At 43.5% G+C, this 24,828-nt stretch overlaps 1 protein-coding gene across 3 annotated transcripts in view; it reads right to left on the bottom strand.

The window, feature by feature from the left end:
* The window catches only part of arhgap29a (Rho GTPase activating protein 29a), a 32,145-nt gene extending 9,222 nt beyond the window's left edge, over positions 1 to 22,923 (bottom strand). For 2 of the 3 annotated variants that reach the window (XM_068581940.1, XM_068581941.1), the window contains exons 1-13: positions 22,826 to 22,923; positions 21,309 to 21,702; positions 8,148 to 8,291; positions 5,123 to 5,219; positions 4,310 to 4,382; positions 3,802 to 3,862; positions 3,292 to 3,438; positions 2,170 to 2,234; positions 1,954 to 2,064; positions 1,757 to 1,837; positions 1,305 to 1,487; positions 567 to 704; positions 199 to 389 (exon numbers count right to left, since the gene is read on the bottom strand). In XM_068581940.1, the coding sequence (XP_068438041.1) occupies positions 199 to 389; positions 567 to 704; positions 1,305 to 1,487; positions 1,757 to 1,837; positions 1,954 to 2,064; positions 2,170 to 2,234; positions 3,292 to 3,438; positions 3,802 to 3,862; positions 4,310 to 4,382; positions 5,123 to 5,219; positions 8,148 to 8,291; positions 21,309 to 21,603 (1,586 nt within the window). In that variant the 5' untranslated portion in view covers positions 21,604 to 21,702; positions 22,826 to 22,923. Of the gene's footprint in view, positions 1 to 198; positions 390 to 566; positions 705 to 1,304; positions 1,488 to 1,756; positions 1,838 to 1,953; positions 2,065 to 2,169; positions 2,235 to 3,291; positions 3,439 to 3,801; positions 3,863 to 4,309; positions 4,383 to 5,122; positions 5,220 to 6,132; positions 6,334 to 8,147; positions 8,292 to 21,308; positions 21,703 to 22,825 lie in introns of those variants that run through there. The other variant, XM_068581942.1, reaches the window with a different exon arrangement.
* Positions 22,924 to 24,828: the final 1,905 nt, after the last annotated feature.

The following is a 24,828-nucleotide window of genomic DNA, read 5'->3' as shown; positions in this document are numbered from 1 at the left end:
GCTCAATAGTACGCATGAGATATTCCAGTTCTGTTCATATCTACCTCCTCTATAGTATGATGGACTGTGATTAGGTTTACACCTCGATGTGAAGGATTCATTATTAGAGGATGTGCTCAGATCCCCTGTAAACCCCACAATGACAGCACGGGCCACTCTCCCCATGTGTTCCTTAGCAGCAGTGTCGTGATGTCTCACCCTGTGCTTTGTGTGACGGCTGAATCAAACGAGTGGGACTCCAGGCGAGGCCCGTCGGTGGGCAGACCCCGGACAAAGTCGATGTAGCGCTGGCCCGGCTCGTACAGTTTGCCGTTTTCACACAGACTCTGGTGGTTGACAGGAAGCGACACAACCTGGGCCTGCTGGAGCTGGAACCAGTTGACCGTCACCTGAAACAAGGAACGAGCAGCATTAACCTGCGCGTAAGGTATTGAGTGCCCCCACCATGAGTCTGTCCAACATAAAAGATGTTATTTCTGTTATGCAAGTTGGTCGAAAAATGTAAAAATCAAAAAAGTTTGAGATAAACATTTTCAGTAAATATAAATAAATAGGTCGGAACTTACGGCCTTGAGGGTGAGGTCGCATTGGGAGACCATCTCTCGGATCTGAGTGATGATCTCACTCTTGGTATTGGCCAGATCGACTCTCTTGTCCCCAACATCAATCTGACATGCTTTGCAGTGCTCCCTGGCCTCATCAGCCTTCAACAGAAAGCAGAAAATGAATATCACATTAATATGATTAGACTTGAGATAGTTTAGTTCCAACTGCTGTAAGTCACATGCTCCAAAGTTGATGACAGCTTATATAAACAGCTTATATAAACTCTGACCTGGCGAGCCAGAGTTTAGTTGACATTATGCACTAGTATAGTGCAACTGGGTTTGTCTCTGTGGTCCAGGGAGCCTGATTTGTGGCAATGCATTAAATGTTGGAGCATAGCCCAGAATCCTTGTCATGACTTTCCACCTTTTTTGGTCTCTCTGTACTTTCAACGTCCAATCAATTTCAATAAAGAACAGCAGAACATGAACATGTGTGTGTAGTGCTTGTGTTTCTATTTTGTGTGGGTGTACTATAAGCCTCGTGCCATATCACTGATGCTTTTGAGTAAAATGGACTTTTAAAAATCCAAATAATGCAATGGTGTAACTATGTAATTAAAACCAACTGCAACAAACAAATGTAGTTCATCAGAAACAACATTTTTAAAGAAGCCTTTGAGATGAGTTGAGGGCCTTTAAAAATCTACAATGTACTACATCAACAGAGCCACCGGTCAACCGGGGGAGGTGCTGTACCTTCTGCTGGGCCTCCTCCTCCAGCCTGCGCCTCTTCTCGAGCTGTTTGACCGCCGCTGGTCCTCCTCCTCCTCCAATCTGCTCCTCTTCCAGGCGGCTGGTGGACACCTTGGCCTTCTCATACTCCTCCTGCCGCTGGACCTGCAGCAGCCGCGCCTTCTTCAGAGCACTGTCTGCCTCGTTCTGGAGACACACACATTAACACCAACCATTAGAAACATTTCAATAATGTTATCCAGAAAGAAAAAACATGTACACGGTATTACATACAGTACACTAATAAGTCAATGATTGCTTTTTCTTTCTAATGACAAGTGTGGGCGCATTTGTTTAGGTTTAGGCATTTCAAGAGCGTCCTCAGACCGAGCCCCCGGGTCAGGCGAACATTTAGATTCTGTGTGCATTTGTGCGTTTCCCTTCACAGAATGCAGCCTTCATAGCAATCGACTCACCATTTTCTTTTGCTCTCTCTGCCACTGCTCCTTGACCTCTTTTCGTAGTTTGTCCAGCTCATTCTTTCTGGCCAGGAGAGGCTGGAAAGAAACGCAAAACCCCCACAACACACAGTCAGTCAGTCTGTCTTCTCAGCTGCATTATACAACACCAACAAGTCCCAGTTCAGAAATGCAGCTTTTGTTTGTTAGATTACCTGCATGAATTTGTTGCTTTGGAGTACTGCTGCAGTGTGAAGTACCAGCTGGCTGTATTCAATGTCATTTTTGAAGGCGGCCATGTAGATCTCACGAAAAGGCATGAATTCCTAAAATGAGAAGGAGAACGTTTTAATGGCAATCTGTGACAGCGAGAAGACAACAACAAAATTGTGACGTCGGCGCGAGTGCAATAACCTGCATCATCGACTTACCTGTGGACTTGCAAGCGTCTTGGCAGATTCGGCCATTTTGGCGTAACTCTTTGCACACTCAATATCTGCAAATAGACCACACAAGTTTAGTTAAATTTCATATGATGCACTCTCTACTGGCATACAAAAAGGTGGTTATTTACATTGTACGAAAGTACCTTTATTGTATCAACTAAAGGAGCGTTAAAAACCTTAAAAACGACTGAGAAATATTCAAACACAAGTGCACAATGTACTTGAGTCATGATTTTGAAAAAAAAAAACAATATAATGAATCGGTACATAAACCATTAACCAACGTTGATGTCTTAAACAAACAGCATGCATGTTTGCTCGATTACAAATGTCCTGTATGGCTTGACTCAGTGCTTTGTGTCACTGTGTTGACTGACCGAGAGATAAAGCATTAGACAGACCATTCATTAACCGGAGAGCCGAAACAAAAGCCCTCACACTTCACACTCAACCTTGAGCCTGGATAAGAGTTTTAAGTCCAGCTCAGGTGATCGAGAAAAATTTCTCAGGAAGTTGGCCCCTAATTAATCCCCACATTTGTGGCTGTGGCTAGTTTAAAAGGGATAGTTGGGATTTGCATGATACAAGTGGGGTTGTATGAGGTATTTATCCATCGGCAGTGTATTGCCTGTAGTGAACAAAACAAAAGGTGGTACAAAAACAGTCTTTTACCTGATTATGGATAAGTACCTCATGCAACCCCACTTGAAAAACTTCTGTGACATCACATGTGACTTGTGTTGAGAAGTTTTTAATAACAAAATGATTATTTTTTTAATGAGGTGATTAACCTTTTTGTGGGGAACAATATATATTTCTCAAAGCAGAGTATTTTATTTATTCTAAACACACATCAGTATGGGATCATTAAAAAAAAACGTTGTTTTAATCTTTATAATTAGTCACAACAATGAGAAACCTCTAATTACTTTCCCTGTAGTGTTTAGGATGTTGTGGTTGACCTGCACATGAAAACATCTCATAAGGCCTCCCTGCTGTGACTCCCTAGACTTGTAATGTAATGACGTACTGAAGTTAAGTACATGGTCTGCGACACTACTCGCTGTTGCCTCCCTTGCGTGTCACAAAGGCTGTGCCCTAACTCACCCGTGCTGAGACGCTTCTCCACCCACGCCAGCAGCTCTTTGGTGTACTTGGACCAGGCCTTGGCGTAGAGCAGCGCCGACTCCACCCCGCTGTCCTGCCGCTGCAGCGTCCTGTCCACCTCTTCTGCTCGAACCGGCTGCGGCGGCCCTGTGAAAACCACCGCGACCCCAGCGGGGATGTAAAAATCTGGGCTCAAACACGCCTATCACCACTGCTGCAAGTCAGCGAGAGAAGCCCCCGCTGACCTTGAGTGAGCGTGATATGAGCTTATACCATCTGAGGATAAGCAATGCTGACAGGACACTGACTGCAAGATGTATTATTAAGTGATTGAGGTGGCTGGTGATCACGACTTGAGTTAATTGTGCTCTTACCCCAGACGACCCCAGAACACTTTAGTGAAAGTGAAACAGACCAGACTACAGCCCAGACAACACCCCCCCTCCGATCAACACTTTCATAGAGCAGTGCCAGAGTACAGGAGCTGTGTGTTATAGAGATCTGTCTTACCTGGCGGATCATCTTTCTCTGGGCCGGATCCTCCAGATTCCGCAGAGAGGTTCTCAAAAGACTGAAAAACAGCCGGATAAAAAAAATTAACAATGGGGAGATTCATTTTCTCCTCATAGCACGGCGCTCTGCTGACATACTTTAAACAACTCTTATCAGAACCATGACTTCCTCAAAGCTGATATGAAAGCTACAACAGGAAAACAACAATACATAGCATCAATTTATCATTTGCAGCGAGACAATTCTGGAAACATGTGTCAGCTAGCAAGCACTCACTTAACTCCTAAACTCCTGGTATTCACGGTACGGTGAAGGAACTAACAATAAACGCACGTTTAAGTATGAAGCTAATATGAATATACCATTATCAGCCTTTGATTTGTGATACCAGGTAGAGTTCTGGTGGGTGGTTGGTGTCAAATTGATAGCTTACTCATGCTGAATGATTGGTTTGTTTCAGAGCGATGGACAGAGCTACACAACATAGATATAGTACGTTTCTTACCCTGCTTCTCTTAGTTAGGGGCAGCCCCAACACCGATCCATTCTCTACATCTCCCATAAGGAAGTCAGACACTCTGAAGGAAAACGGACACAAAAATCAATAAACAGAGTTTATAGATATGAAATTGATTGAACGAAAACATTTCCTAAAAAAATGCGTTTGTGTTTTAGGTTAAAGGTGGACTCGGTTGATCTTTGATAAAGTAGGTGGACTTGCATGAAAGGTCAAAAATGGTCTAAATAGATTTCGACAGAGGCTGAGATATCCTGACTTTTAGTCTCGAGCATACACTAGGCCCAAAAACATCCAAGAGTTCCCATAATGCAACTCACTAGCATCTTTCTTTAGACCGTCTCTGCATCCTAAATGACAACTTTGTTTGTAAAGCAGGACCACTGCTTCAAAATTAAAGCTTTATATTATGTTGAGGTTAAACACAATTACAATTACTTTGAAAAGTGCAAAATCAGAGGAGTTCCACTTTAATTATGAAAAGAAAAAATCTGTAACTATTGAATGATGTAGTTGTCGATTTATTCTCCTTTTCTTGTTTGCCATATGCTCAGTTGTATTTTCAATATTATCTGTATCTCTATTGTTTGCCGTTACTATTGTGTATTCATTATGTGTGCTTTTATGTAAGTTTTATGCCTTGCATATTTACGCAGACTAATCATGCAATCCCAGAATTAAGAAACTTGCCCTTAGTTAAGAATAAAAGTACAACTTGTCTGCAGTTCGATTGAGTAAGAAAGCCCACCGAAGAGAACTAAGCCACAGGAATTACAATCCCAGTTATGACGTAATACTTACACATTGCCAAAGGTGAACGCCAATGTGTCAATAGCAGCGTAGATCTCTCCGAAAAGCTTCGGTTTGTTCTCCTCGTTCACCTCCTTAAAATTCACTCCTGTCAAATAGTGAATAAGTCGGGTTGAGCAGGCGGCAAACCCGAACTACACATACTGAAGACATCTTGCACCACTGATGGAGCGGTGTTGCAGGACGTCATGCAGAATCTGTGCATGACGTCAAGTAAGAAGTCATTACAAATCTCTTCTTCAAATCATGATCTGGTCTTCATATTTCAAATGTGTGGACATTAAATAATTGAAAATCCCTCAGGGACATCCAAAACCTTAAATCGGAAAAGTTAAGCAAAACATTCAAGTGTATTTATATTTGTCTGTAATCGGGAAAGTCAGTAGTTTCCTGTTGTAAGTCTAAACACCGTGATGACAGAGGACAGAATGGGGGGGAAAACAAGAGTGTAAATACGGCTGTAATCAGTCTTCACAATAAACTTCCTGTCCTGAATAAGCAGAGAGAAAACAAACGGGGAGAGAGATGCTCAGAAAATGCGCCCAAACACCAAGCAATAAATCAGTGATGTCACTGACCACTCGGCTGCCTCCGTGATTTCCTCAGCCTTTCCTCTTCAATAGAACAATGGAGATGTCTAGAGTTCAAAGACCCACGGAGAAGACATTTTAAATAGAAAACCTGGCCCGAGCTTAGACTTGTTTGGAACGTTAGCTGTGAATCTCTTCTTTGTAACGGAGGCAGAAAAAAGGTGTCGGTTGAGGAAACCTCAAGCTGGGACGAGTCCACCTCCAACTTATCTTTCAGGAAGACTGCTCCCAACAGCAACAGCGGTCAAAATCCTCACTTTCTAGCCGAGTCCTAGAAAGTTAAAGAGCACCTGCCTGCCAACGCCTATCAAATACTAAGATGCTTCCTCAGTAGCTTAAACACATCGAATCCGAGTCTTACGGAAAGAGTTTTATACTATGCTACAAATATACAAACTACCAATTACCCACCTCAAAACGGTCTTCAGAATTATTTAACAGAAACAAGATGCCTTGATGCTAATGGGAACCAACACTTCCAGAGGGTTTTTTAATGTCCAAACACCTTAAGCATGCCACCAAATGTTATTGTTCTTTAGGGGATCCAAAATTTGCTGTTCCTCTATCCATCAAAAGGAGCATCTGAGAGAAATAAATCCAATGTCAAAACTCTTCACTCAGAGGAAGTGTTAAGATTATGTCGGAGGGGTGTAAAAAGGATCCAAAAAGGTGGTCAAGCGTCCATGGGCCCCAGTCCAGCTACGGTAGCCACCACCATGCAAAGCACACAACTCTCTTGTGCGGCTACATCTCCTCCTCTTCTGTCCAACCCCTACCCCCAACAGGACATCCTGAGGCTTGCTGGAATACAATGCTCAGGCCCCAACCAGTGGTCCAAACGTGGAAGTTACATCATCGGGGAAAAATGGTATTGTTTCAGTGGAAAAGCACAACACTCTCGAAACACTCGTCAGCTGCAAAGTCCTACGCAGAATTCAGATCCATGAGGAACTTCTCCTCCAATGCAGAATAATGTGACGGTGCAGCTACTCGGGCACGGGACTGGATATGCGGTGTCACAGGATGGAGGAAGTGATAAAACCACCTCCTGTGTTGAGGTGCACCTTTAAAATGTGATGAAGTAGAAATGCAAAATCACAGGATTCCATCATATGCAAAATCAACTTGTACACATTTAATCTTTCCTCTAACATTCAAATCACATTTGAATTAAACACAACCTGCTGATCACATGACACCACCTCTATGAATAGCAACATATATATCGTTTTACACCATCCCGTTGTGTAACATCCGCAGCTTTGAAAGGAGGTTGTGAAAAATACTGGTGTGCTCATTTTATATCACCTCGTTGTTGTGTGAGGGTCAAGGAGTGAGCAGTGCTGGCCACCTAGTGGCAGAAAAGGCGTCATAACATGCTTCACTGCACAGAATTAGGAAAAAGACTACACGATTACAGCTGGTGTGAATGCTAAATTCGTTTGCATAATTTGGGAATTATTTATTATAACACTCCCGTGTCCTTTAACAAGCTGCTATTAATATGACAGGTTTGAAGAACAGCTGGACATTTTACTCTTCTTAATTAATTTGCTCTCAAAGAGCCTATTACAGAGACGCCTATTAAGCCATCAAGTCTGAGGCTTCTTTATTGAAAAGGTCATACTCTTGTACATCAACATGTTTAAATGGCAGGAAGATTGTCACCTCACTGCAAGAAAGATGGGACTTGCATGCACAATCATTGTTTATGGCACACATGCCTGCACACACCCATGTTTTTGTGGCTCTATTCCAAATATTTCATTTAAGGTGAGCTTAATTTATACACTGAGCCTCTTCAGGCTTCCTTCACTTCCACATGTCACCATTCCTCATGAAGTGAAAGCTCTTCAAAAAGCCTCTTCATGCCCTTCTTTGCAATGCAAATTGAAATGAGGTACACTCGGGGGATTCTTGTGTGGCGGCAAAGTTAAGAATTGACCTGCACGTCAGATCATAATCTCAGAGAATGAGAGATTGAATAAGATTCTTCGCTGTCGTTCCCTCTGGACTGGCAGACGAAGCACAAAGGACACTTGCTTCTTCCCTGCCTCTTGAGTCAGGTATCTTACTCCCAAATATGATTTTCTTACTCTCTGTGTGGGGTTTGAAACAGCATGCTGCTGCATTCTAAGCACTTGAGTGACTCCTGAAGGGCTGAATTGCTTTGAAGCTATAAGAAAACTCTTCAGAAACATTCCTTTAGGAAGTTCTTTGTCCGACATGGAAAGACAGTGTGAGAGAGAGGACACAGTAACAGTGAATGTCCAGGAGAGAAAACTGCCATGAGAGAAGGGGGGGATTAGATAAGCAGAGACAGAAAACAGGCCGAAGGAAGAGTGGAGGAGTGGCTGCTATGTTTTACAGAAAAGCTGTGAGTTATGCATGTGTTGTTTAAGGGAGATAAAGTCTTCATAGCTCACCTTTGACCGTGGCGATGACAGTTCCAGCTGTACTGAGGATGTCCACCGAGTTGAGGCTCTGGTGTTTGCCGATTATGGACTTCAAGACCCGCAGCAGCTCCCCGAGACGCTCGTGCGCCGCCTGATGGAGGCAGTCCTGGTGCTCTGGAAGGTTATAAAGACACTTTCAGTGTAACAGTCCATGTATACGTCACATTCAGTTCATCTTATAATAAGCACAAGTGTGGCTGTCAATTAACCATTTAACATGATGGAACTGGTGAGGACAGTCAAAACATCGTCTGACAGTGTCCAAGCAGCTACGACGTCATTATCCATTAGCCTGGTTAACCTTTGACCCATGAGATGATAAGAGATCAGTGTCATCCAGTGTTTCTCTGCTCCAAGCCATTGAGCAATCGGCCAGGTTTGTTATGCGTTAGAACATGGGCCAGAGAGGCCTTTCAATGTACTATTTCATGCAATGAATCGTATCTTCAGTCTGAAAAAGGATGGGACATTTACCATATTTCAACACTGAGGATTCACAACGTGAGCAGACTCAAGCCAGAAACCAGCTTTTTAGAACTCTCCTATGGTCTAACCTCATTTGAAAAAAGGATTACTACATGACATTCCAGCTTTGTTGGTTGAAAGAGTGACCGTGGCAGCCATGACAGATTGCTTTATGGTGTAGTTGCACAGACAAAATAGTAGCAACGGCGCAGGGATTGCACACAACTCAGCAAACCTACACAAAGAACTGAACTGCTGCTAGCTTCACCGCCAAGGGCATAACTAAACATGACCTACTGTGCTCCGTCTGCAATTAGCGGTTGGTTAGTAAGTTAACCAAAGGAAAAAATGGCATCTCGGGTATGTGGTTGTTGTGGGCCAGATAGGACTTTACTAGCAGCGAGTCACCATCATTTAAAAAAAAAGGGACTTTGCTATCAGTTGATCTTGATACTGTGCTCTTGACATTTTTGAGGAATGAGGTCACCATTGACTAAACGGAAATGAGTACAAGAACTACGGTTCAAGTGTTTTTTCTTCTTTTTACAACTTATTAGAAGCATACTGAGTGCTGCTGGGGAGTGTCACAGGCCGCTGACAGCTAGCATGGCTCTCGTGTTAGTCATCTATGACGAAAGATGACTAACACAAGAGGGATCTGGAAACGCACACAAAAACACACACTTCCATCATTGGCTTTTTAATTTATATAGGTTCATGTCCTAGCTGCAATCTCACCTCATACACAGTCAGCAGGTTGTTTTGCCGTGCTCGTTATGTGTTGTAATTAGTTTATTCTTAGTCAGATCTCCTCTTAATTTTCTAGTAAACAGAAAAAAAAGTTTTAAAAAATACACACACACACCCACTCAACCCCACCACCACCACCCACATCCCTCCACACACACAAACACAGAATGGATACGGGCAGTCAAAGCCACATTTTGTGCTGACGATCACCCCTGGATTACCCCTTCATGGTAGAGGGATCAGAAAGACTTTAGCTGTCTCCCATTTTGTCTTTTATTCATTAGCCCTCTTTTTTAGAGTGGGACAAATAGTGCCGCCAGTGGGGCTAATAATGCTGGGTCTGTGTGGCCGCCATGACAAAGCAAGCTGAGTCCTGGTCCGGAAATCCAGCCAAATGACCACCAACTGACCAGCAGGTGACAAGTTCAAATTTGGCCAACAGGTCACAACAATAACCAAACAATCAGTATGTAGCACAAAAAATGTGCCAAACCCTCCCACCCCCTCCACCAAACTGTCAACATAAAGATGTAGAGCAACACACGTGTGTTTTCTGTATATGTGTTTCAACTTCTTACAGCACTATGGCAGGGCGCCTCTTTTCTCTCTTAAAGAACGAGACTGTGAATGATAATGTGGCAAAGGACCATACGTGTTGCTGCTTTACTGACAACTTCAATGCATTCAGTCAGCACGCCCCGCAAATCAACAATGGGCCACTTAACATAAACCCAAAGAGCGATTGGGTAAGTAATAACTCAAAGAAACAATCCTGCAAGTTGGCCTCGATGTAATTCCAGGTGGATATCAAGCACTTGTGAAAGATCCCCACACTAACTATTGACGTGGCCAACTAAACTAGGACACACCAACATGATTACATAAGAAAAGCACAAATCCCAGACTGAACTGCCCCGTGCCAACGATGCCTTTAGCTTGCCAAAAGCTTCAGGACCTGGAGAGTCCTATCCTTCACCATAGCGACCATTTTCATCCATCTTCATCAGATGTCATGCACAGCTACTTATTGTGCCAAGGACCTCGTGTTTTTTGATGATGAAAGCCTCTCGTCCTTTTGTTTCAGCTGCCCAGCGCCCCACGAGACAGGAATAGGGCCAGCCGTGTGCTTCTGGCGCGACCACGCATCGAACTGAGACTCAAAACATCTCTACAATCAATGCATTGGTCGTTTGGATTACTATTTACAGATTCCACCATTTTCCAATTACAATCCTGTGTGAAAGAGAAAGAATGTGCTTTTTTTTTTTAATGGTGTACTCACTGTATTCAGTTAACCAAAATAAACCTTTTGAATGGTGTTTTCTGAATTTACATTGGCTTAAATGAAATAAAAAAATATTTAACAGGAAATAGAAAATAAAATGTCATATGTAATTTTAATTTAACTTGCTGTTTTGAAGTGTTAATCCTTTACTGTAAAAGAACTAGTCTTCCCAAAGACTTTATCTCCCACAGCCTTATAGAGAGACCTGGACCCACAATAATTTGATCAGGGTCAAAGTTTACAAAGAGCCGCTTCAACCCTTAAGCCCTTAATTGGTCCTGGTCAGTTTAGGTCCCATTTATGGACATTATCCTTTCAATAACAAAAACACACAATGGCCTAAATCATCCCTACACAGCCTATGCACCCCATTCATCAACCGAGTAACTGAATCCAGAGTCCTGGAGGCATCCTAGAGGTTTATTAAGGACAAGCCTAAACCATGAATGCCCACGAGACAGAGGGTCTTCCTTTGCAAAGCTCCATGGGCTCCAGTCTTCAATGGCGGTTGTGTGGCCTATTGGACCATCCTAAATGAAGGCTAATTAGCAAGACATTATGGTTGCGTCCACCAGCGCAGCAGGACACAGGATAATGTACAGAGGCTGATTATTTAACCCTTCAACTGCCATTTTGCACGAGACACAAAGAGAAGAAGACTTGTTCCCACCAGGGAGGGGCAGTTAAAGGAACATCTGACTAGCGCAACATGTTTCTGCAGTGGCATAGCCATGGTAAAGATGAGAAAAATACAGTTAGGAAAGGAACATTTGGTGGAAAAAGATGACAGATAATGTTTCAATTGGCAAATATCAGCCATCTGAAAACTGGAAAACAAACAAGCTGCTGGGAAAATCATTCCGTTTTCCCCTGGGAAGACCGCAGAGTTTTGCATGCAGACTTGTTTAAGTGCCGAAAACTCACTATTGTCCCTGGGGCCACTAGCAAACAGTGGGCCGGTCGCCTCATGGGCCTGCCACATGAAGCATTTATGGAACAATAAATCACAACGGCAGCTTTTCACTTTTCACGGGAAAGAGGGATTGGAGTGTGTGTGTGTGTTGTGTGTGTGTGCGTCTTTGTCCATGTGTGATGGTTAGTGGTAGGAGTGATAGGGGAGGAGTCTTGGTTGGTATGGAGGGGTGGGGTATTTGGGGTAGTATGCTCCCTTGGGATTTGTCCCAAATTTACCCCTGCACCCCACATCCCTGCTGTAGTGGGGGTTATGAGAGAGGGAGCGAGTGAGAGACATTCCTGGGCATAATAAGCCCCGGTGAATGAAGGCTACAGAGGGATCAGACCTGATGAGAAGGAGGCCGCGGATCAGGAGCTGCTCTGGGGCTGCCAGTAAGACATTGCCAGGTTTTTACTTCATTAGTGTCATGGAAACCCAACATTCCAGCCTCTTGTTTGGGAGTGGGGACGGGAGTTGCAGGAGCGTGGGGTGGAGGGGGATCCATAATGAAAACATTGTCGGATCACTCACCATCGAGATGACACCTCAATACCAAAACATTCTGATGCTCTTCTGGAGCAGAGACTCGCTGAAATTGAAATGGTATGGAGCTACACATATACAAAGATAAGTAGACTCACGCTAGTTGATTTAGTCTATGCAGTATGTGGGGAGGCAATGTTGGTGAGCATAAAACCTGGAGACATAGTACTATCCTCTAGCTCTATATTCTTCACCGCTGGCCGCCACGCCACGAAGGATGGAAACCAAATATATAATTACACATTAAAAAAAAACACTGTAATACAAGCCTTTCTGCAGGTCCAATATTTACCTGCATGGTTGACTCACCAATTTTAACACACACAATACAACCAAGTTGAATGCAATGGTGTTACGCAACGGTGTCAATTCTGACGTGCAATCCATGCAATGCTCAAAAGTAGTGGAAAGCAAATGTTATGGTTTGTTTAATGGATAGGTTTTGTTGGTATTTAGGCAAGAACAAAATACATTAGACCCAAACATGCAATGTGAAAAGGTTTGTAACACTCAACAACTGCCCACAAAGTGTGGAGTACTATACAAGAAAAATTGTTTTCTTATTGTGTCGTTGGTTTTTTTCTTGATGTACACATCATGGAGAAGTGGAAACTCGGAGCATCACTGACTTCATTCTTTAAGAAGTAAACTTCGACTAGGGCCCGATACAATATGACTTGGCAACATTCCTTTCGCTCGGGCCCTAGCTATGCTCAGCCATGCATTGCAAATCATGGGAGCAATGTATTATCTATGCTTCAAAACATTTGAGGGAACGAAGGGGTGCTTATTTTCACAAAGCAAGTGTGAAATCACTAAACATGTCACAACTGGGTCTGCAGAGGTCTGATCAAATGGAAGCGGCTCATGGCAGTGGGGGCTAAATAGGACGCCATGACCAATGTCGGTCAAAAACCTCTCAATGTGTCCTATTGAGTTAGACCACAGCTGGACATTCCAGCTACTCACTCCTAAATAACCAACTAGAGCTCTGTAATGGCAGTTGTTACAAATAAATTGTGCATTCATCAAAATCTATGGTATGGCTATGTTTCAATGGGCTTCTTTGAGGTGCTTCAAAAGACAAGCAACCAAATGCTTCAATCAATCACTACGTGACTCAATAACCTTTGCTTTGTTGAAATAGATTATTCTTCAACGGGTAGGGTGAAATGCCACATTATTTGTTTTAGTCTTTAATAAGGTATTTATGTGCGTTGCATACAATTCCTCATTGTTTCAATCTAAGTTTGACCTATTGCCCTGACTATAAGAGGGTCTCGCAAAATGGGTCCACTTAACCTTTGACCTTGGGTAGGGTCACTGCAATGGGTGGCCCATACATCCCTTGATATCCTCCTCCTCCAACAAACTTCCTGTGGTCAGTGGCCCTGGTCCACCTCTGTCGACAGACCACCGGCAGTCCACTCTACGGATTAGCAGATTACATGCAGCTGGTAAAAAGGCAGGAGAACTTTGCCTTCCCACACTTCTATGCTGATGCCGAAGCATTCCCTGTTGCTTCACCTTTGAAGCTCTTTTTCCCATGACTGCATGCACAAAGAGCTGGTGTTTAAAAAAAAAAAAAAGAGCCCTAAGCCAGACACAGCACCTTCCACCTAGGTGGGGGGCTTTTATGTTCCCACTCTGCAGGCTACTGCCTTTGTGAGGCTTGTTAGCCGTTAGCTCAGAGGACCACAAGTAAATGAAAAATATTGCCGAATGGAAACTGAAGTTAGGAAATGCCATTACATTATGTTTGACTGTTGTAGTTGAACAGAAGATATAACAATATATAGCACAATTCAGTGATAAAGATCCAATAACAATTATCCTTAAATCCAAGTGTGGCCAGACAACACTTTAAAGATCTCTTTCTAGTCAACAGACAGATTTATCCTTGGTAATATATTTCTCTCAGTTGTTCGTATATAAATGACATACCCAGTATGGAGTGAATCACTTGTTTTCCCCCCTCTTTCATTTCTCTTTGGAACTGTCTGTCACAGTGAGGATAGACAGGCAACCTCTCTCTCTGGATATCCCCCACATCAGCACCATCACCGCCGCCGCCACCGCCGCGCCTACTGTTGATGCAAAGCTCTGATGGTTGGCATTCCAACTATGCTTTCTTTAAGAGAAGCTGCAAATCCCCCCACCGCACAACCTCGAGCTGGCAGCAAAACTAGTCAGGCATTAGGCTGAAGGGACTACAGTTGCTCCCCAAGCTGTGTGATAGGCAAAGGAACATCAGCAGGCCAGAGAGGTGGGAGGTGGAGAGCTGTCCAACAAGTACAAAGATGGGCCCCTTTCGTATACCTGTCAAGAGGCAGAACTGGGAGGTGAGGGGGCTGAGGTTGGGGGGGCAAACACAGCATTGAGAACAAGAGGACACTGTTTTGCTTTACTTGCATCCTAATCCTGAGAGAATTGGCTTTGTGTGATTGAAAGCTTGCACTAGAAAACATACCCTCATAACTGTCAAGACATTTCCTAAAATGTTTATAGGAAGGGAATTGGGACAGATTATTCCGAGCATTATAAGAATTGGTTTAGTTGGTCGATAAAGAAGAACATCAAGAATTCACGAAAAACTAAGTCACAGGGCCCTGTTTTGTTTCTTACCATGGTTACAATTAACAGCTTGAGCAAAGAACGGCCATACATGGAAGTGAAGGTATTCAAGGCTGAGGAGGCACTGCTGATCTGCTAGTCCTGTCAAAAGGGACTAAAGCCAAGGGGCCTGCTGCATATATGAGCCCTTTCTCCATTCATTGCTAGTTATGAAATATGCAGACTGAGGAGCTCCTGAATTCCCTCCTTACAATTGGTGAGATGAAAAGATACGGTTTGTTCTAGGAAGCCAAAATCGGTTCGGGGAAGCATATTCAAGAGAGAGACAAGGGTATTGCTGCTTGTGTGTCGAATGCTTTGGCAAGTTCAATCACACCCCAATAGTTCCACTTTCCTCCCTTGCCCTTTCTACACCCCAATGGGGCCTAATTTGAGCCTCACAGGACAGGACAGACTCCAATTGGTCCTGGCTCTGCTTCACGCTCAGTCCGTCTACCTCCACATCAAACAGGGACTCTGTTCCTTTCACTGAGCACAGCAACTGGGTTCCTAAATTTACTGAAAGTTGTGGACAAAGAAAGCGGCTGGTTATCCTCCTCTCTCTCCCCCATCAGCACCATTCGTCTTTAACGAGTTATGAGCTGTACCCAGCATGGGGCTGACCCGGGTACATGCAAGCATGCCCTAGGGTTGGCACTGGGCGAAAAACAAGGCCAATTATGCTCAGAAGAGCCACTTGCGACACAACATCACGAACCATTTACCCAAACCTCCCTGAAATGCTAGTGAATACGGCGGCCTATGTCATGACCCGAGTATACACAGTTGGCTAATTCCTGGGCTGTTTGGCCGAGTGGTTTTCATATGACGAGAGCATGATACAACCCATTACTTACCTTGGTAACATGCTGAAACTAAAAAAAGCAACGGTCACCTACGCCATCGAGCCAGTTAACTATGGCGGATGACTCTTCTGTACAAGTTCTATCTTCTAAAGCTGACTCACTAAACACAATTATAGGGAATAGACAGTTGACTTACCTCTCACCACATGGATATGCTCTTACATAACAAAACACATCAGGGATCAGGGCGGCTCATGTTTTTCACTGCAACTAGTCTGAGAATGGGTCAGGCTTTTGGTTGTTTTTTTAAGTGCAATGCATGTTTAGTGTCCTCTTCTTTACATCCAGCAAAATGTGCATCTTTTTACAGAACCCTTATATTTAATGTGTGATGGCCTGTTGGAAGAACAAGAGCCAGAGTAGCAATTTTGAATGTTTTTTAATTTTAAGATTTAAATTTAGCTTTGTTTCAAATTGAGGTTTCAACAACATAAAACATTTTTTTCTTTGCTCTCAACGATTAATGAGTTATCAGAAACCACAAACATTGCCAAAAGTCAAATCAATTCATACGCTTTGCATCCCTATCAGTGGGTGTTTCTAAATCAAATGGATGTACAATTTGCACCACAGGTGTTGTTTAAAAGCGCAGGATGTTCAATAAATGCTGCCTTCTCTAATCCTAGAGGACTTTAATCTAATGCAGGGATAGACGCTACAGATTCAAGGGCTATTTAATCTAATTCAGAGGATACATTTGCCATCTTTGTTTCAAAGCCTTAATCCAAGGAGGAAGAGGAGAGACTCTTCTAATCACACAACCAAGTGGGTTTTGGTTAAATCTGCCATGCCAGACGCTGAGAATACTTCCACATCCAGTATCCCTATGACTTCACAGAAGCCTCCAGTACTGAGTTTTGAAAGTACAACCCCTCATCAGAGCCCCCAATCCCTGGCTTCTCATTTGTAGTGAGGGAATCCTGAAGCTTTATCTTAGTGTGTGGCGAACATCGACAACCTCCTGGAACAAAGCTGCCCCGGCAAAAAAAACAAAAAAAAACAGTGTCCATAACCATAAATCTTACCAGAGGGAAGGAAGGAGAGAAACACACAGAGAGGGACCTCACTTGGGTTACAACTTGAAAACAACATACAAATCTTCGAGTGCAGTCGGGCAATTAAACTTGACAAGTCAACATGGTTTTGCCACCTGTGTGCAGCGGGGCATAATTGCACGCATTGTGCATTGCTAAAGGAAAGATTTTCAGCTACAGTTGATGATTTCATGGTTTCTTTCTCCCATCTCAGGGGATTAATGGACCTGCCATATGTCACAATACTCTGCACTTTAATCCCAGGCGGCAGCAATCTAAAGATCTAACCCGAGCACTGCATCAACTAATGTTGAGACAATAGCTGTGCTTTTAAACAAAGATGACCCAGATAATAAACAATTAGAGTAATGTAATAATTCCTGTTAGGCAGCTTAGTTGGCGAAATAAGTGTACAGAGTATGATTAAATCAAGACTTCCAAAAAAAGTCCATGTAACGTGATCTTCAAGAGAAGACTTTAAAGTAAGACTAGTCCTGTGCTTGAGATAATTTACAGAGGCTTTTAAATATGAGCGCAGTAAAAGAGCCATAAAAGGAACTTTTTGGGAGGGAAGAAGAAACATGCAGTGCTTTACAGTGGATCCCAGACCAGTGGGACAGACTGTCTAAACAGAGCGCAGTTACAGCCATTAAGAAGGCCTGGAATGGTTTGAGAAAAGCCCAAGAAGGGCTAATTTTAGGCTGGTATTTCACATGGGGTGATTTAGGATACAAATTGCTAAAATAGCATTCAGGCATTCTCTCTGAGGACCCAGAACAGAATCACTTTCCCACAAAGCTTGAGCATCTTTGCAGAATACTCAACAGGGTTTCCAAAAAGAGAAAAAGCGCTCGTTTCCCACGGCACATTTCAACCAAAACAATGAGGCCGAAAATGTAAAGTTTAACATCAACGCAACCATTGTACCATTTCCTTGACTGACAATGATCTGAGGGTGAAGGAGACGAAAAAAGAAGAAAGAAAAAAAGTGGCTCTCTGCCATATAATTGGAGCTTAACGAGCGGTCAGGTGCATTACAGGGAGGAACATTACACGACACCTGTGGATCATTCTTAGTTGGCGCCCGTTAATTATTAAAACCCAGAACCCTGCATTCACAAAACCATACTGATTTACTGAGGACATGTACAGCATGAGTCAGTGCTTCATGACTCAAGTAAAAAAAACACACAGCTGGTAGAGGTACGGGTCATACATTAACACCGACACATTTAAACAGTGACTAATGATGATAAAGCTGTGACAGCGCTTTGCATTCACGTTACTTATACCAATCCACAGCCATCCTTCCCGGAAAGTACACCTGGATGGCACAACATTTAGGAGAACTTGACTAGACCCGCGGGTAGTCCTGACGTTTGCATGCTGCGTTGAAAATCTAAATTGGATTGATACAAATAATGGAGGACGGAAAAACACAACTCGACAACAAAATTAATGTTGCACTGTCAGCGCGTTTTTCAAGCAACGCGTGGATGTTTGTGTCGTAGATGCGTAAGGGGTGCGACACGAGGGAGGTGGAAGGTGCCGTGAGATGAAACAACGAGCAGTTTATGCAGATTTTACTTAATTTTAAAAGATATCCACCCGGGAAGATGCTTATTCATAGTGGTGACGCAGTGTATCCCAGCAAAAGCCAGAAGAGAAAAACAACAAAGAGGGAGAAAAGGGAATAGCATGAATTTATCACATAGGAAAAAATAAAAAACCTGTCAAGAATATCACACATCAGACCTGTTTCAACTTGATCAATATCCTGTTCTCACAACAAAAAAAACCTTGTATTTCCTGAAACACGTTGTCATCTTCACTGACTGAACTGTGTGTTGGTGTCGTTTTCATTCAGAAGCGGCTGACTCATAAAATTGGCCGCCATTCTGCTTGGCATGAAACGATGACACACCTGTCCCAGTCACACAACCACAACAACACAACCTCAGTCCTGAAATAGACAATGTTAAACAAGACCAGATGTTTACTGTGCTACTCCAACGATGCGAGGCTTTCAGGGGACGCACTCACCGCCGAACACGAAGGCAACACGGTGACCACCTCCACGGCTCGCCTGGTCTCCAAACGTCCTCGGTGAGCACAGTTCGGACCGATCCTCAAAAATAACAACCCTCAAAAATACCGACAACTAATTTTTCAAGTGGCCGCCGGAGAAGGTCACAACCTTAAGGAAAGAACGTACATCATCTGTCGCACACTGGCCCGACACTAAACGCTGAATGAGCATTTAACAGTTGTTTCTCAGGCACGAGTAAAAAAACAATATCCAGCCATGCGTCATTGCCTCCGACCACAAACAAGCAGCAACGACACTGTAATTGCCATTTAAGGTTGATGTTTACTGCTGCCCCTCTTCCTCCCTCCCAGGGAGAAATCCCACAGGCCACAGCTATTCTTGACTTGGGAAAGTCTCATTTCTGCAAAAGCTGCCAGCTAGCAGCAGCGTGCTCGTCTGCAGATGCTCGGGACAATGGCGTGCCTGACTCACGTCGTTGACCGTGAATGCAGGCACTGTTGCGAGGGGTACGAGGCTCGGAGCTGAATATTGTAACTCGGTTATTGGCCCTGTGCGGGAAAAGAAGAAGCAGAGTTCGGTGAATGGCCCGGGTAATGAGAGGTTTGAACTATTGTGGAGAAGCTGCAGAGACAATACAGCCATAAATTAGAGGGGGATTTAAATCACATGCAATCACAGCACAAGTCAGTGACTCCCAACAATCTGCTAGCAAGCTCCGCTAAAGCCCCGAGAGGGCCATCCCTCAACATCGGCCCTTTGAAGACGCTTATGGGCGACAAGCACAAACCCCCTCGATACGGCCAACAAAATTAAATCCACAGACATCATTATGAGGCCGGCGTGGGATCAACAGTGTCCCAAGGTCAAAATTCCAGATTTGTCAAACATTTTCCGCAATTTAACTTTTTTTTTTCCTGCAGTTTGAAATTACTTGGAGAGACAATGGTCTCTTTGCTACTTTCCTCAAAAGTGGTTGGACGGGTTTGTTTTCTACAACGTAATCAGCCTATTTCCCCAAATCTGCCCTTTCCTGTATTTATCCAAAATAAGCACCCTAATGGGAACACTCTGCTTTACAATCATGCGGTGGCATCTCAGCGGCTGCATTTGTGTAATTGAGCTTGTGTGTAAACCCGAGCTGTAAATTGTGTTGGTCTTGAGTTAATTGTTATTTTTTTAGCCCATTTAACGAATGACGTTCTCAAGTGCTATGCAAATGTTATTTGAAAAGGACACCAATTATAAACCGGTTTCCTAATGACGAGCAACAAACGCAAAATGTCTAGTATGACAGCTATGCGGCCTCAGTACATAACAATAACCTGTGTGTGAACGCTGTGGTGACGATCACTTTTAATCTGCAGGTGAACAGAGCAAAATCACAACAGTGTCACAAGTCGAAGTCTGAAACCGAGAATGTGGCGCTGTGAAAGCTCCGGGTACGATTTTTGCTTAAATCAAGCTTCTTCTTTTCTGTAAGAGCTGCAGACGTGGATCTCTTGCACATGATGACTTGCTGCTTTGATCCTCGGCGTGCCGACAGGTCACTGAAAAGTCTCTTGGGCTTTGGAAAAAAAAAAAAAAAAAGGTACCCGCTGCAAGTCCTATTCTCTGCAACGCCGACGTGCCCAGCCGGGTCAAGCACCTTTACCAAACTCTCCAGACACAAAAAACAAAGCCTGGGATTCTTTCTTTCAGGGCTTGGGAGGCATGGCCCGGCGGTAACGGGGAAATAAAGCCCCTCATCTTATTTAGACCGGCCTCACCAGGTCTGGGGATCAACAGATCTGAGTCTGGTCCGAAAGCCAACGCCGAACATACAAAGTCAGGAATGTGATAACAACCCACACAAAACATACACAGCTGCAGAGACGGGAGTCAGTCGCTAAACTCCTCTATGGTTTGGAAATTGTTTCATCACTGATGAAGGGAAGCCTATTATTTACAGCCTAACAGGGGTTTTAGTCTAAAAGCTGCAGCAGTTTTTCACAGTGGAAAACAATCTTCATCGTGTCACGTTAAAATGTTCACTCCTACGTTAAACTGAGAAGCTCAAGAGAACGTTGAGCAATTGATCAAATCCTCCACCAGCAGCTTCCAGAGACTCGTAAGCGTTTGCATTTTACAGCGCGGATGGAAACAAGGAGGGCAAGAGCCAAAGTAAAAGTGAGATAAGGCTGGTTGACTGACCGCGCAGCCAAGGACACAGCGGGACAAAGCTAGGTGGACAGACCTGAGTGTGTGTACACACAGTGGGGAACGCAACAGTGTGTACACAACAACTGACTGGCAGCTGTGTCCCGTTAGAAATCCCTTTTTGGCTGCTTACACTATTACCTCTACTGTAAGAGATGTGCACGTCAAAAGTAATGATAACAAAGCAGAGAGGGCAGCAGGGTTTGACCCCACGGATGTTTTCATGTCAGAATTCAAGACGTGTTTTTGGCAGAAGCGCGACCACGTTGACGTAGAGGAGTTAGAAGAGCGCGTTGTGTTGGCAGAAAGAGCAAATAACACGGCAGGATATTACATAAAGAAGTGCGGCTTTTGCAACTCTTTCCAAAACTTACCTTTGGAGTTGAAAACCTCTTTGAGTTGCAGAAGCACGTCGGCGAACTTGCGCACGTCGCTGACCAGCTGCATGATGTAGACCGGGTCCGAGGCGGGGGCGTCCGGGCTGTCCGGGCTCAGAGAGCCGTCCCTGGAGACCCTGCCCGGCCCCCGGGGGCCCGCCGAGCCCAAGCTGGAGTTGGAGAGCCGGGACATGCCTAGTGAGAGTTTGGCTCCACCACTGCTGCCGCCGCTGCTGCCGCCTCCTCCTCCCGACCCTCCACCAGAACTCTGGCGCAGCATGGCAGCCAGCATGTCGTGTTGGTCCAGGGGGCCCGAGGCCTGGAGTCGGTTATCCTGCGGTTCAGCTCCGTTCTCACACCCAGCACGGCACCACGACAGGGACGAAGCCGTCTGCCAAACAAGAGGGAACAGCATGACATTACCGACTGCATCAGGTGTGCCGCAACAGACGGGTTCCTAAGCAGGACAGACGCCCACACAGCTGGACCTGGATTTCACAGCTGGAAAGGGATTTTCATGGTGTTCAGAACCCTGTTGATGACATCCAACACGTGTAGTTTCTACATTTCCCCTTGAAATGAACAATAAGACATGTGCAGGGAGCTTGAATGGGTCACTCAGTAGAACAAGGTTATTGATATTTCACAAGGAGTGTACCGTTTTGAACAATGTGTGAGGTAATACAGTCAAGTATCAGCATTCTTCACGTTAATACAATAATGATGCCAATTACAGGACCAAAAATAAATCTGACAGCGCAAACCAGTCTTTAACTGCGATGTGAAAGTGGAGTTATCCTACATCAGTTGGGTCAATAAATACATAATATATTCACTTAGCACACACATTTGAAGCACTTATACTCTATTGATCTTTGTGGGCTGGCAAACATGAATGTGTCTCCAGAGCTCACGTTTAAGCGCACCTGCCCACGCACAGGTAACGTTAAATAAAGAACACGACACCGCTGGTTAAAAATCCCAAAAATGTGATGATTTCTTGCTTATTGTTTAACACAACAAGACAAACTTAATCACCAAGAAACCAGTCGGATCATTTAAGGTCGGACAGTTAATTCGGCATACACAAATTACACCCAGGACAACCTTTTGTCATGAAATATAAACTTTTGCCATCAATCTGACCGCCAGATCGCGGCTGAAGTTGCCATTCGCGTTTGACGTGAGCTCGGACTGAAAGAACAGTCTTTAAGTCGGGGTTTTGTGGTGGGAATACACGCTTTGTGTATTTACGTTATGCCGAAATGTTGTGTTTAGAAGAAAGACACGTTTTAAGTAAGTCAACCTCGAGAGCGCGTCTGCTATTTGCCGGTAAAAGAGGCAGCGCTGAAGTTACTGAAACATTTGAACGGAGTTCTGGTGAATTTTGGAGTAAAAAAGTAACGTAGCTCACGTACACCGTCTGTAGAAACATCTCTGTCCTCTTCAACAGCTGTGTGTTTTAGTAGCAACACAAACAAATGTTACTACAATTACCAGACAACATTACACACCTGCAGTCGGATCCTGAAACATTTCAACCGGGGGAAAAAAAAATCCTGAAAATGACAAATTATTCCTCAAGCACTGCTTTCCTTATCTTTCGCAGCCCAAAAGCCCTCACTGCCCTGCTCGGCTCCGCCGTGTTGAATCGCCTCCTCTCCCCATGTGACGTAGGCGGTGACTTGTGATTGGTCACTGGGGGTGTGCGCGTGTGTGTGTGTGTGCGCGCCCGTGCGTGTGTGTTGGAGATTTTGTGCGGCGTACTCCTTTGACAACAGGTGTCTGGAGTTTTAAAGTGTCAAGCGACCCTTAATATGGCGTGTGACTTCCGGTTGAGCCTTTCAAAATAAATGTAGAGCAACACGTTAATACGTTGATGGGAGAATGTCAGAAATAGCAACATCCGCAAACGGCGTTAACCGAGTGGTGTATTGTTTGACTTTTATTGTGAACACAAAATCACTTTTCTCTCTGTTGTTTCTATTGAAGATGACTCTAGTTGACCAACCTGTGAAACATTAAATATCGGTACTTTGCTGAAAGAGAAAAGACTTGATACAAGTCCAATAATATGCATGTGATCAGCATTTGCTTTATCTTACAGGGATAGAGATGCACACACTATACACTACTGCTACACAGGCAGCAGACAGTTTATGGCGTTTGCCTTGGTTGTAAATCCCTGCAGTTTGTGTAGACTAAAGAGGACCGCTTGAATAGCAGCGCTTTGCTGCCTGTACTGTTTCTTTGGAGCAGGAAGAAAGGACACTTTTAGACATCGAGACCTTCTCCTGAGAAATACTCACTTTCTGTTCTTTCTTAAAATGAATTAAATATCCGATTTTTTATTATTATTATACCTTCCTGAACTTTATATGGTGTAAAAAAAAAAAAAAGGATTTATCCAGTTGCACTAAAAAAATATCTGGAGGTTTCAACTGACGCAGTGCACAACACTGACACCTGCTGGTGAAATGAATGTAATGTAACACATCGAAATGATGTATTATATATGGATTTATTTATAGAAAACATTTATTTTAGAAAACATGTTGCCACTCACAGACTTACTTTAGAAATAATTCCAATGAGATGAATATTACAAAAGTACGATCATTTGTCCGAGATATAAAAGACTAGAGAGCCTCCAGGATCGTGTCTGACTTGACATATTCACTCAAAAATAAAATAAATTGCATGTGCTTTCTACAGTACTTCCATAGCTCAGTTGCGTTTCAGTTATCCTTAATAGTCGTGATATATAAGCTTAACACATTAGATCTATTTTATATTGCAGGTTTTGATTCATTTACAAAAAAACAAGACAGGACATATTTATCAATGAAAATTGGATGAACATAAAGTTGATGGCAGGTGTTGAATCAGCAGAAAGGTGTTTAGTGCCCTCCAGCGGCCAATGTGGAGAACTGCAGTATAGTCAATTCGTCAAGCCAGCGTTAACGGAGACATGATTACATAATAGTACTTCTGGTAAATATTTTCAAAATAAAGTTGTCAAACGGAAATAATCAGAAAAAAGTTAAGCATGTTTTATTATATTGCTTTATTGCTCTATAATTAACTTGAACAGACCTATAATGATTATCGTGGCCTTTTAGGGGTTACAGTGAGAAAATATAATATAATACAACTGTTGACAAACAATGCTGTAATTGTACTTTGTGGCCACTGTTACACTCATGATTACTAATGATGTACATTTTCTTTGCTCAGCCATCAACAATCGTTAAGTCGATCGATGTATGGAAATATCGTGCTACGTTTTCCGGTGAACATTTTAAAATTAAACTGTAAATCTGGTAGATATGTTGCTATAGTACGTTATGTTACGTTAAGTTGTCAATAATTAAAAAAATTAATTAAAAGGAAGTTACGTAACGTAACGTTAACACAGGACTCTTTATGTCACCTGAAGTTACCGGAATCATCATTACCGGAGCTTTTATTTTGAAACAAATGCATCCCATCCTGATACTTCCCGATGTGCGTGACG

The sequence above is a fragment of the Clinocottus analis genome, unplaced genomic scaffold (genome assembly GCF_023055335.1).
Source record: "Clinocottus analis isolate CAN_PGR_092001 unplaced genomic scaffold, fCliAna1.0.p SCAF_18, whole genome shotgun sequence".
Classification (NCBI taxonomy): Eukaryota; Metazoa; Chordata; class Actinopteri; order Perciformes; family Cottidae; genus Clinocottus; species Clinocottus analis.
This window is presented reverse-complemented; position numbering and strand designations above follow the sequence as displayed.